Consider the following 13,014-nt stretch of genomic DNA (forward strand, 5'->3'; position numbering starts at 1 on the left):
TTCTTGCCTAGGAAATCCCATGCACAGAGGAGCCTGGTGGGCTACAGCCCATCGGGTCGCAAAGAGTCAGACACAACTGAGCACGCACACATGCCACCTTCCCAAACCTGATCCTGTCATTTCCCTGCTGCAAACTGGTCAAGAGTATCATGTTTATTCTTACAAAAAAGTTTTAAAAAGTCTTTGCATATTCTTTAGGCTCCCGTGTGGTATTCCTTCTTCCTTTCCCAGTTGTCTTACCCCACTCCCTGCTCTCTGCTCCACCCTCTCTGGTCTTCTTCCAGGTTTTTGTGCTTACCCTGCTTTCTTCTGTCACAGGGCCTTTGCACATGCTCTTCTCCCTGCTGGACACATATGCCTCCTCTCTTTGTCTAGTAAACTCCCACTCAACTCATTGCTTCCTCTAGGAAGTGAAATCCCCTGTCATAGGCTCTCACATGTCATGACGGATTGCCATTGTAAATAATCATATGTCTGTCTGTGTTCTCTAAATGTGAAGCCCCATGAAGGCAGAAGTCTGCATGTTTTTGCTTACTGCTTTATATTCAGCACCTAGCAGGGTACACACACAGAACACCCGGTACATATTTGCTGAGCAAGAGCATGAATAAATCCCAAAGTAAAATCCAACTCATGGCTCATTTAGGCCTGTGATACCTGGATCAGTCATAGACTCATAGAATTTCAGAGTGGAAAGCCACCCACACTCTAGCCTTCAGTCCATCCATCAACACAGCTATTAGCATAGTGCTTTTCTGTTAAAAAAAAAAACACCAAAATTTTGGCATTCGTATATAGTCAGTAAATTATACTGTTTTTCTTCTCTCTCCCTGACATCCTGTGGCCTCTCTTTGTCTGTTGAATTGGTAATCTCTAGCATGTATATTAAATGACATGCCAGGTGTTATTGTAGAAAACAAGCAAAAAGAAAAAAAAAAAAAAGGCCCATGCCCTCTTAGCACCTATTAGTGAGAAAATAATGTGTTGCTCCGAAAAGAATATTCTGGGGACCTGGAACACCACCTACACACTGCATTTCCACTTTCTCCTTCCCAGTTTTCTGTCTGCATCATAATCAACCACAAGGACTTTCCTTCCCAGCCTGACCCACCCAGAAATGACTTCTGATCATTCGGTATGATATAGGTTTCTTCCATATCAAAAACACAAAGTTAATACTCAGAAACTCTCAGAAAGAGCCATCGTATCACACGTTGGTGAGCCCTGGTTTAAATCCAGAGGTGAGAGCCTGGAGCGGCAGCAGGAGGAGGGGGTGGGGATGGGATGGAAATGGGGTGAGGGCCTGCAGGCCCCCTGCTGACCCGCCGTTCTCGCCCCCGCAGTGGCAGGCCATCTCCCTGACAGTCATCGAGAAGGTCCAGATTGCAGCTGCCATCCTGGGTTCCCTCTTCCTCATCGCCAGCATCTCTTGGCTCATCTGGTCGACCTTCAGCCCCTCAGCAAAATGGCAGCGCCAAGACCTCCTCTTCCAGATCTGCTACGGGATGTATGGATTCATGGACGTGGTGTGCATAGGTGGGTCTCCGGGATGTGTGGATTCGTGGACGTGGTGTGCAGAGGTGGGTCTCCGGGATGTGTGGATTCGTGGACGCGGTGTGCAGAGGTGGGTCTCCGGGATGTGTGGATTCGTGGACGCGGTGTGCAGAGGTGGGTCTGGAAGCTCGTCTCTACAGGAAGTGGGGAGCCATGGGGCTGGTGAATTAGACACATCCCCCAGGGTCCCTCCCTCTTGAAGGTCAAAAAAGTCAAAGCAGAGATGGCACCAGGCTTGAGACTTGTGAGCTCAAGAGGGGCTGTGGCTTACATTTGAGGGGTGTGTAGGGAGTAGGAGGAGGGAGGAAAAAGACAGGAGACCTCAGTCTTTCCCGGCAACTCTGTCCTGCCCAGTTGAAGATGAACATGAGGAGGTTAGCCTCTAAGCATATCTGAGAAAGGTCAGTTGGTCCGTCTACCTGCCTTAGGCAAGTTGTGGAAGGCCTCTTATCCATTGTGTACCACAGCTGCCAAGTCAAGACAAAGGAGGCCTATACATTTAATTCCATTCTCATCACAGCAAAATGCCCAGAAACAGTCACAATGATACCTTGCTCCCCTTTTTTTTTTCAGCTTTCCTTAAGCCTGTTAATACCCAAGATTTCTCTAACCTAGTGGTTTTCAAAGTGTATGTAGTTCAGGGGTTCCATGCACAACTTCAAGAGCCACTTTAAGGAGTGGGGAATGAGATGCTGTACAGACGGGCTCTGAGTCTTCATCCCTGCTTCACCCCTAGCTTCTGTACTTTCATCAGTTTACATATGTGTCTGTTCCCAGGTAAGGTTTTGTTTTAAAGCTTTCAGTGTTTTAGAAGAAGGTTAGAATCCCACCACTGTAAATTCCTGCTTGCTCCCTTACCCCCTTCCCAAATGTATGTTCCCTCCTCTTCCATTATATTAGGCTGGCTGGTGGAGGGTTTTTGTTTTTTTCCAGCAGATGACTATGGCTGTCAACTCTGGAGTCTTCATCCAAATGACTGAGGAGGTGGGGAATGGCCCTGGTTTTCTCTGAGTGAAGGAAGCATGCTTAAGCCCTGGTCATACCTCCTATCCTGGACCTCTCAGGTTACCCCCTAGGCTATAGTGCCAACAGCACCAGAGCTCCACAGTGGTCCTCTCTGGGCGTTAGTTTGTGTTTCTATCAAATAGGTTACACTGCTCTGTTTGGCAAGAAAACATCTATCAGCTAGAATTGGGCTGAGAGGGTGTTCATTTTCTTCGGGGTCCTTTAATAGTAGGGATCACAGAGGCTTGCATACAGATTGCACCAGCCAGAGACTAGTGATGCTGGCACTTGTAAACCTATCTAAGCGTCTTGCTGCCTCTCCATGCTGGCAAAACCAGTACGTCAACTCCCAAGTTCAAGAGCCTTTTAATTACAGCACCTAGGCAGTGAAAGAAACAGACTGCCTAGGCTTGGAGGCCTATAGAAGAGAGAGGACTGTGAATGGGGAGCAATTTGACATTGAGGCATTCTAATTTAGTTTCCTCTCCCACCAGACTCCCTTCCTACCCCTGCTGAGGCATGAGTTATTGATGCCAAAAACCAGGTGCGTCTCCATATGGAGGTGTGTGGCTCTGGCAAGAAGGGGGAAGCAGTGGAAGCCTTCCTGTAGGGCTCTTCCAGCTGCCCTTCATTCTCCTTCAGACGGGCCTTTGATGAGTCCCTGGAGTGCATGTCTATGAGACACACTTTCCTGTCACGTGGTGTATTCGTCAGCTTTGGCTGCAGTAACAAACAGCTCCGAAATTGCACTGCCTCACAGCAAGCATTTATGTCCCATTGTTGGGTCCACGAGATGATTTGGTTCTGCCAGGCTTGGCTGGACTTAGCTTCTGAGATTGCGTTGGGCTCAGGCCTGAATGTCTCCTTATGATGGGGCCCAGGCTAAAGGGGCAGGAACTACTGGCGTGTAGTCTTCCCACCAAGAGCAGGAGCACAAGAGGATGAGTGAAACTCACAGAGCTTCTCAGAGCTTCCACTCAGTACTGGCACCCTGGCCCTTCTGCCCATAGGCTATGGGCCAATGATGTCACCAATAAGCTCCTGCCCTGGAGGCCAGCATGAGAGAAGGAGGAGCATAAATACCATCTCCCAATCAGGGCTCCAGAGATTTGAAAACTGGGAAAACTGGACATAGAAGAGACTTGGTCATGGGACCAATCAAGACAACTCCCTTGTTTGGCAATCTAGAGAACAGGGGGCCCACGGAAGGGGAGTGATCAGCTCATGATTGCTCAGCTGGGACTAGAAGCAAGGTCTCCCAGCTGCCCATCCAGGGCTCTTTCTATTATCCTCTGGCATCAGAGAGCAGGACTCCCGCAGCAGCACTGGGAAACCTACAGATGCTACCTGAGACTTCCAGTGCACCTGGGCCCAGGTACAGGAGGGGCCCTCATGGCAGGCTGCACCCTGGCTCCGAGCCACCCAGCACCCCCACTATGGCCCGCCTGGAGCTCTGGTCTCTCCTCCTCATGGTGTCTCCTCTGAGTAGGGCTCCGGGACCATCTCCTTCTCTGTCTCTTCCTTGGCTCCTCTATCTGCCTGCCTGCTCCCCACCCCTGGCCCACTTTTTCTCCCATCTTATATACATGTGACCCTCAGTCACTCCAATTATGGGAAAAGCAGAGTGAGCCAAATGCTGAGAGTTTTCACATTGTTTTCCTTCCTTCCAAGCCTTCAGGAAAACATCCTTCCCAGGGGCACAGCCCCACCATGAGCTATCCAATCATCTGGTGTGACAGCCAGTGACTGCTTGGAAACTGTTATTAGATGGAAGGGGAATGCATAGGGACCCTCATCTCTTTTAGCGCCATCCAAAAGTGGTCACATGTATTTATAGTTAGACTATCTCACCTGTAAAAATTTAAAAAGGGAGTAATATGTGCTCTGGTGGCTCAGTGGTAAAGAATCCGCCTGTAATGTAGGAGACCTGAGTTTGATCCCTGGGTCAGGAAGATCTCCTGGAGAAGGAAATGGTAACCCACTCCAGTATTCTTGCCTAGAGAATCCCATGGACAGAAGAGCCCTGAGGGCTACAGTTCATGGGGTTGCAAAGAGTCAGACACAACTGAAGCAACTGAGCACACTTGTGTGCAAAATGTGCTCTAGATAAAAAAGAGGGAGGTGACAGGCAGGAGCTGGAGTGCACAGATTCTTGTGGTGGTTGCAATGATGATGATTTTGATGATGGTGATGACCAATGTATGGATGTGAGAGTTGGACTGTGAAGAAAGCTGAGCGCCGAAGAATTGATGCTTTTGAACTGTGGTGTTGGAGAAGATTCTTGAGAGTCCCTTGGACTGCAAGGAGATCCAACCAGTCCATTCTGAAGGAGATCAACCCTGGGATTTCTTTGGAAGGAATGATGCTAAAGCTGAAACTCTTTGGCCACCTCATGCAAAGAGTTGACTCATTGGAAAAGACTGATGCTGGGAGGGATTGAGGGCAGGAGGAGAAGGGGACGACAGAGGATGAGATGGCTGGATGGCATTACTGACTCAATGCACATGAGTTTGGGTGAACTCTGGGAGCTGGTGATGGACAGGGAGGCCTGGCGTGCTGCCATTCATGGGGTCGCAAAGAGGTGGACACGACTAAGCAACTGAACTGAACTGAACTGAACTGATGACCAATAGTAAGGATGATGGCTTTAAGGATGAAATATAAGTAACAGTCATTTTTCTGCTGTGTTCTGGCCAGTTGAGGAGAAGCACACAGAACTGCACAAGTAGATGTAAAAATAGCTTTTTAAGAGCTCCCTGGAAGGGATAATCGGGTGGCATCTTTTTATTTTTAAGCTCAGCTAGACATTCAGACTCATGGAACTACCAGGGAGCGTGTTTGGCACCAGATTCACTTAGAGGACCATAGACAGGAAGCACAGGCTCCTCAGGCGGGTGCAGCTTGCTCCTGCAGGTGAGTCCTCATCTGTTTTAGTTCAGGACCACTCTCTCAGCCCCCAAGTGATAGCTCAGAAACAAGGAGATGAGATCCACAACAACGCGTCCCTCTTGGCCCAGTTTTCAGGATTCCCACAAAAGTCAGACATATTCACAAGAGTCAATGGACTAAGAAAGCCCAATGCTACAGCCTCCCAGCAGTATTCATAGTAAAGCACTCACCAATCAGGGGTCACCTCCAACTCAGGACATGTTACAACCCAGCTGATACTGCACTTTCATCAGATTCCCAGGAGAGACAAACCAGAATGCCAACACGGTCTGTTCTTACAGAAGGAGAGTATGCCATCACACTCCTCTTTATCCTTGGGGAAGGGAAAATGAGTGTAGCCCTGTATTAGCTTAACAGGTGGAGTGAGAAAGAAGTTAGAACATGGTATTCCCTGCTAGCTCAGAGGGTAAAAAATATGCCTGTAGGGCAGTAGACGCGGGTTCAATTCCTGTGTTGGGAAGCTCCCCTTGGAGAAGGAAGTGGCCACTCATTCCAGTATTCTTGCCTGGAAAATTCCATGGACAGAGGAGCCTGGTGGCCTACAGTCCATGGGATCACAAGAGTCAGACACGACTTAACGACTAAGTTTTAGCCTAAGAAAGAGATAAGACACTTGTTAAAACAATTCCTTGAACTTTCTCTACTTTTCAGACACCTTGGTCTATTCCTTGAGACTGTTAAATGGCCTCAGATAGTAAAAATTTGAGTAAACATAATGCATAGGTTTAATTCATCCTTAAAAATAACTTCTCTATCAGACTGGTGTGCTAAGGAAAAGTTGATGAGTGTGCGAGGGACGCACGAGAAATTCACTGCGTCAGCACCAGCTCAGGGGCTATTCTCTGCCATGAAGCTAAGAGGATGCAGAGTCTGAGACATCGGCTTGCTGCTCGTGAAGCCACATCAGCCCCATCCATGGCTGTGTCCATCTGGCTGACCTTCAGGTGAATCAGTGAAAGCAATGGCTCTCGGGCAATGACCTCTAGTTCTCACCAAAGGATTTTGCCTGGAATGGTTGCCAGGAAGGTCTGGGCTCTCTATTTAATGCAGCATGGGTTCAGGGCTGTGGACAGTGACTCTGGACTTGGTCGTATCAGAAGGTTGTACATTCTGGAACACAGGCCATCCCTACAGATTAAGCATCTCTTGGCTTAGAGTCCTAAGTCCTGAGACCAGTCTCTGCCACAGTAAAAGCCAGATGTAACTTGCTATAGACAGAACAATCCACCAAACCCCTGCAACAGAGAGGAACTGAGAAAGGGGCCGACAACGCTAGAAGACAATCAGGGGAAAAATTATCCCTATTGAACAGGTGAGGGTAGGCTTAAAGCAGTTGGGCACCAGGTCACATAACTAAGCAAATGGTAGAGCTGGGGATTGGACCATGACCCTCTGGCTTCAATTCCTGAGCGCTTTCTACTGCCTGTTTCATCTCTGATTGCTCTGTGAAATTGCAAATGCAGAGCTTGGATGGGGAGGCAGGTTGAGAGAAAATTGGTCCAGTAATATCTTGACTCATAGAGTTAATGGCTGGTGGCAATAAGAACTTCAGTGAACGCCAGCTGCTCCTGTCCTGTATTCAGGGATTTGGAAATTAACCATTGCTGTACCTCCCTTTTGATCAGTGCTATTCTGACATCAACTGAGAGGGAGGCTTGAGAAGTTGAGATGAAATTTAGGTGGTTTGTTTCCCTGTGACACTCTCATGAAAGGTCCTTGGAATATGGGGAGCTAAATCCACTGGTTAACATGAAATTAGGGAATCCATCCCTTCATTCAGAAATATTTATTGAGGACTTCCCTGGTGGCCCAGTGGTTAAGACTCTGAGCTTCCTGGGCTTCCCTGGTGGCTCAGATGGTAAAGACTCTGAGCTTCCACTGAAGAGGGCATGGGTTCGATCCCCGATTGGGGAACTAAGATCCCGCATGCTCCAGGGCTAAAAAAAATTGTTGAGAGAGCACTCCCAATGAGAGAGTCATCCACTCTCAAGGACTGTGGATTTCACTGGGAAGGCAGACAAGTTAATTATTGAGGCTAGGACACAGGGTGAGCACAGAAAATGACTGAATCAGAGTAAGCTCCGGGTGGTCAGGTCCATTCATTCAGTAGCATTTGTTAGCTGCCTAATTTCGGTCATGAAACTAGGGAACTTTAACAGAGATGTGAATGAGTCCCAGTCCCTGCCCTTGAGGAGCTCACAGTCTACAAATAAATTACAACAGAACAGGAGCTTTTACAAGACACAGAGAAAGGTAGAACAGAGCAGAGAGCAGTTAACTCTTCTTTGGAGGTATTCAAGACTGCTGTATTTAAAATGGATAACCAACAAGGTGGAGAAGGAAATGGCAACCCACTCTAGTATTCTTGCCTGGGAAATCTCATGGACAGAAGAGCCAGGTAGGTGGGCTACAGTCCATGGGGTCACAGAGTCAGACACGACTTAGTGACTGAGCCCACAACCAACAAGGCCCTACCGTGAAGCATATGGAACTCTGCTCAAAGTTATGTGGTAGCCTGGATGGGAGGGGAGTTTGGGGGAGAATAGATACATGTATATGTATGGCTGAGTCCTTTTGCTGTCCACCTGAAACTATCACAGCATTGTTCATTGGCTATGCCCCAATACAAAATAAAAAGTTTAATTAAAAAAGAAGGGTTTCTAAAGGAAGGAACCCTATCCTTGAACTAGTTTTGAAAGCTATGTCAAAATTTGTCCAGAACAGGGGAGAAGAACTTTCCAGGCAGAGTGTGGTAGAGGCAGAGACAAGAGAGAACAATGTGTGCTTAGAAAGCATTGAGCAGCTTTGTATGGCTCAGTGCAAAGAGCCAGGATGGGGAGGTAGGTCATGGGGATGGGGAGGTTGGCAAGAAGCAAATCTCACAGCTGATGAATCATGCACGAAGCAGCTCAGACATCCCTGTTGGTGAGGGGAGGCATTTTAAAGATTTTATACAGAGAAGTATGATCAGACGTGTGTTTTAAAGAGAGAGCTCTAGCAGGTGTCGGTAGATTGGATCACAGAGCTGGACAGACTAGACGTTGGGAGAAGCCAGCTGGAAAATGCTTATAATAGAGTGAGAAAGAAGTAAAGAGATGCAAAACAGCGATGTCGGGGAAGAAGTGTGTGGGGTGACCTTGAGAAGTATACGGGATGTGGACTTGATACAGTGGTCTGAACTCCCTCAGACTGGTGGGAACCCCGGGATGCTCGCTTGAGTGGGGACCAGGCATCATTCTTTGAGCATGAGAATGGGGTGGGCAGTGGGTGAAACAACGAGGAACTAAAGGGTTCATCTTCAAGAAAGGCAGCACAAAAAGAAAGGACCATCCTAAATCTAAAGTCCAGGCAGAGAGGCAAGAGGCAGTTTCTAAGTCATGAGTTGGCAGTAGAAGAGATGCCAGACACACAGAAGACATTATGGGCTGCAAAGAGGAGAATGAAGGGTCAGGAAGGTGTCTCTTTGCTGGGCTAGAAAGAGGGAAACCTTTTTTTTTTTTTTTAAGTGAACAGGTGGTCCCCTCCTGTGATATAGAAGAAGATACTGAGGGCACTGAACCATTTCTGACAACTCCTGGTAGCTGATGGGGAGATGAGATGGTAAGGAAAGCAGGCAGTTGAAGACAGATTTGGAAGGCAACAGTAAGAGGTGTTTGAAGCTGTGAATTTTGAATAGGTAACTTAGGAGGACTGTTCAGGGAGTCGGTGACTAAGAACAGAGACCTAGGGAACATTAAACACCTAAAGGGATGAAAGGAGACAGAGATGAGAAAATAGCAGGAGGGACTGAGCCACGAACCGCAGAGTCTGGGTCTCCGGGATGATGGGAGTGGTGCTACATAGTGCTCTGGGGCTGCACGTTGCCCACTTCCTTACTAAACGGGACCCTAAGTGATTTGCATAACCTCTTTGCTTTTGTTTTCTCCCTTGTGAGGAGGAATAATAATACCGTCCTCAGAGAGTTGTCGAGAGGACTGGATAAGATGGCACGTGTAAACAGCAGGCATTATACATATCAGTGACCAGGTCAGGGTAGATTCTCCCTAGGCTAAGTCGCTTCAGTCGTGTCCGACTCTGTGCGACCCCATAGACGGCAGCCCACCAGGCTCCCCCGTCCCTGGGATTCTCCAGGCAAGAACACTGGAGTGGGTGGCCATTGCCTTCTCCAATGCATGAAAGTGAAAAGTGAAAGTGAAGTCGCTCAGTCATGTCTGAGCCTCAGCGACCCCATGGACTGCAGCCTTCCAGGCTCCTCCGTCCATGAGATTTTCCAGGCAAGAGGACTGGAGTGGGGTGCCATTGCCTTCTCCAGATTCTCCCTAGGCACTTGATAAAGATTTGCCAAAATGGTTAAAGGTTTGCCACAGCCTGGAGTCCTTCCATAATTGAGAATCTGCCGTTATTTGGAGCAGTGCCTCTTCTGGAAGGTTTTGGCTCCCTCACCCACATCCCCTGAATGAGAAGATCTGATTACATTGAACGTCCTCGTCCCACCTGCCCCCTCTTCCGTCATCTCTAATGACGCTGTCTTCCCTGGCGTAGAAGCTGACAGAGCCTCCCAGGAAACAAATGGGACGTTCTCTGCTCCAGTGGGTCAAGTTATTAGGATTTAACAAGAGCAAATTAATTAAGGTCCCTGGCACCAAAAACATTTTTTTTTTCACTCCACAGACCCAAGAGATTGGCCACCAAGAAGTCAACTCTGCAAAAATGAGGCCCGCGTCCTTCTCATGTTTGTTTTTCTCTTGTGAGTGGAAGCGGGTTAGGGGAAGGAAAGCAAGAGAGATTCTGAAACTCCAAATCTTTAAAACAGAGGGCTAGGGTAATGGATGGAATTATAGAAAATATTTCTCTTTTGTTGTTGCTGTTGAAACTTCTCTGTGTGCAGTCCAGTGAGTAATTTTCCTCTGATTTAGAGGTGCCTGGTGCTTACCTTTGGAGATGAAAAAGTTCAAATCCCAGTTTATAGCAAGCACACAGGGGATGGGGACAGCAGGGCTGTGGAAACATTGTTTTTCAAACTTAATTTTACTTCACATTAACATAAAAAGCACATATATGCCACAAAGATTCCTTCTTTTCCTCCTTCCTTCTGGGTAGGAATGACCCCACCTATCCAACCTCTTGTGCTTAATCGCTCAGTGATCTCTGACTCTTTTCTTCCCTATGGACTGTAGCCCACCAGGCTCGTCTGTCCATAGGGATTCTTCAGGCAAGAATACTGTGGGTAGTGTTCCCTTCTCCAGGGGATCTTCCCAACCCAGGGATCAAACCCAGGTCTCTAACATTGCAGGCGGATTCCTTACCAGCTGAGCTACCAGGGAAGCGCCATTCAACCTCTTAATTCCCTGAAAATATGGAAGGGGCAGGCTGGTGCAGCAGAAGAGACTAGAAGACCTAGATCTGATGATCAGCTTAGCTAACAGCTACCTCTGTGACCCGGGACAAGTTATTTCCTCTCTCTACAACTCAGTTGACTCATCTATAAAATGAGAGGGTTGAACCTGATAACCTACAAGGTTCTTTCAGATCTGGCAATCCAGGATTTTGGAATCACTTCCACTGTGAGAGGTCATGATGACTCTCAGAGATTGGCAGTTGTGACCTTGTGAATTCCCATATTGTTGGGCCAAGCCAAACAACCAGCAGAATCTACCACATACATGGGTCAGACGATGCACAGACCATGATCTGTTACCTCTATGTGGCTTATCCAGCTTTCTGGATTAACTTAAAAAAAATTTTTTTTTGTTTTGTAATGGGGTATAAAGCATCACCCAGTGTTCTCGCCTGGAGAATCCCAGGGATGGGGGAGCCTGGTGGGCTGCTGTCTACGGGGTCACACAGAGTCAGACACGACTGAAGTGACTTAGCAGCAGCAGTATAAAGCATCACTATGAGCAAAGCTAGTGGAGGTGATGGAATTCCAGTTGAGCTGTTTCAAATCCTGAAAGATGATGCTGTGAAAATGCTGCACTCAATATGCCAGCAAATTTGGAAAACTCAGCAGTGGCCACAGGAATGGAAAACATCACTTTTCATTCCAATCCCAAAGAAAGGCAATGCCAAAGAATGCTCAAACTACCGCACAATTGCACTCATCTCACACGCTAGTAAAGTCATGCTCAAAATTCTCTAAGCCAGGCTTCAGCAATACGTGAACCGTGAACTTTCAGATGTTCAAGGTGGTTTTAGAAAAGGCAGAGAAACCAGAGATCAAATTGCCAACATCCACTGGATCATCGAAAAAGCAGCAGAGTTCCAGAAAAACATCTATTTCTGCTTTCTTGACTATGCCAAAGCCTTTGAGTGTGTGGATCACAATAAACTGTGGAAAATTCTGAAAGAGATGGGAATACCAGACCACCTGACCTGCCTCTTGAGAAACCTATATGCAGGTTAGGAAGCAACAGTTAGAACTGGAGATGGGACAACAGACTGGTTCCAAATAGGAAAAGGAGTACATCAAGGCTGTATATTGTCACCCTGCTTATTTAACTGACATGCAGAGTACATCATGAGAAATGCTGGGCTGGAAGAAGCACAAGCTGGAATCAAGATTGCCGGGAGAAATATCAATAACCTCAGATATGCAGATGACACCACCCTTATGGCAGAAAGTGAAGAGGAACTAAAAAGCCTCTTGATGAAAGTGAAAGTGGAGAGTGAAAATGTTAGCTTAAAGCTCAACATTCAGAAAATGAAGATCATGGGATCTGGTCCCATCACTTCATGGGAAATAGATGGGGAAACAGTGGAAACAGTGTCAGACTTCATTTTTTTGGGCTCCAAAATCACTGCAGATGGTGACTGCAGCCATGAAATTAAAAGACACCCACTCCTTGGAAAGTTATCACCAACCTAGAAAATGAAGTCGCTCAGTCGTGCCTGACTCTTTATGACCCCATGGATAGTAGCCTGAACGAAGTTCCTCCATCCATGGGATATTCAAGGCAAGAGTACTGGAGTGGGTTGCCATTTCCTTCTCCAGGGAATCTTCCCAACCCAGGGATCAAACCCAGGTCTCTCACACTGTAGACAGACACTTTACCATCTGAGCCATGACCAACCTAGACAGCATATTCAAAAGCAGAGACATTACTTTGCCAAAAAAGGTCCATCTAATCAAGGCGATGGTTTTTCCAGTGGTCATGTATGGATGTGAGAGCTGGACTGTGAAGAAAGCTGAGCACTGAAGAATTGATGCTTTTGAACTGAGCTGTTGGAGAAGACTCTTGAGTGTCCCTTGGACTGCAAGGAGATCCAACCAGTCCATTCTAAAGGAAGTCAGTCCTGGGTGTTCATTGGAAGGACTGATGCTGAAACTCCAATACTTTGGCCACCTCATGCGAAGAGTTGACTCGTTGGAAAAGACTCTGATGCTGGGAGGGATTAGGGGCAAGAGGACAAGGGGATGACAGAGGATGAGATGGCTGGATGGCATCCCTGACTTGATGGACGTGAGTTTGAGTGAATTCCGGGAGCTGGTGATGGACAGGCAGGCCT

The 13,014-nt window shown here is 47.4% G+C and overlaps 1 protein-coding gene across 1 annotated transcript in view; it reads left to right on the forward strand.

Moving 5' to 3' along the window:
* The window catches only part of MARCHF4 (membrane associated ring-CH-type finger 4), a 117,980-nt gene that overhangs the window by 96,063 nt on the left and 8,903 nt on the right, over window positions 1-13,014 (forward strand). The window contains exon 5 of the mRNA XM_040227917.1: window positions 1,344-1,536. Coding sequence (XP_040083851.1) covers window positions 1,344-1,536 — 193 coding nt within the window. The remainder of the gene's footprint in view (window positions 1-1,343; window positions 1,537-13,014) is intronic.

The sequence above is a fragment of the Oryx dammah genome, unplaced genomic scaffold (genome assembly GCF_014754425.2).
Source record: "Oryx dammah isolate SB20612 unplaced genomic scaffold, SCBI_Odam_1.1 HiC_scaffold_27, whole genome shotgun sequence".
In the NCBI taxonomy this organism is placed as follows: Eukaryota; Metazoa; Chordata; class Mammalia; order Artiodactyla; family Bovidae; genus Oryx; species Oryx dammah.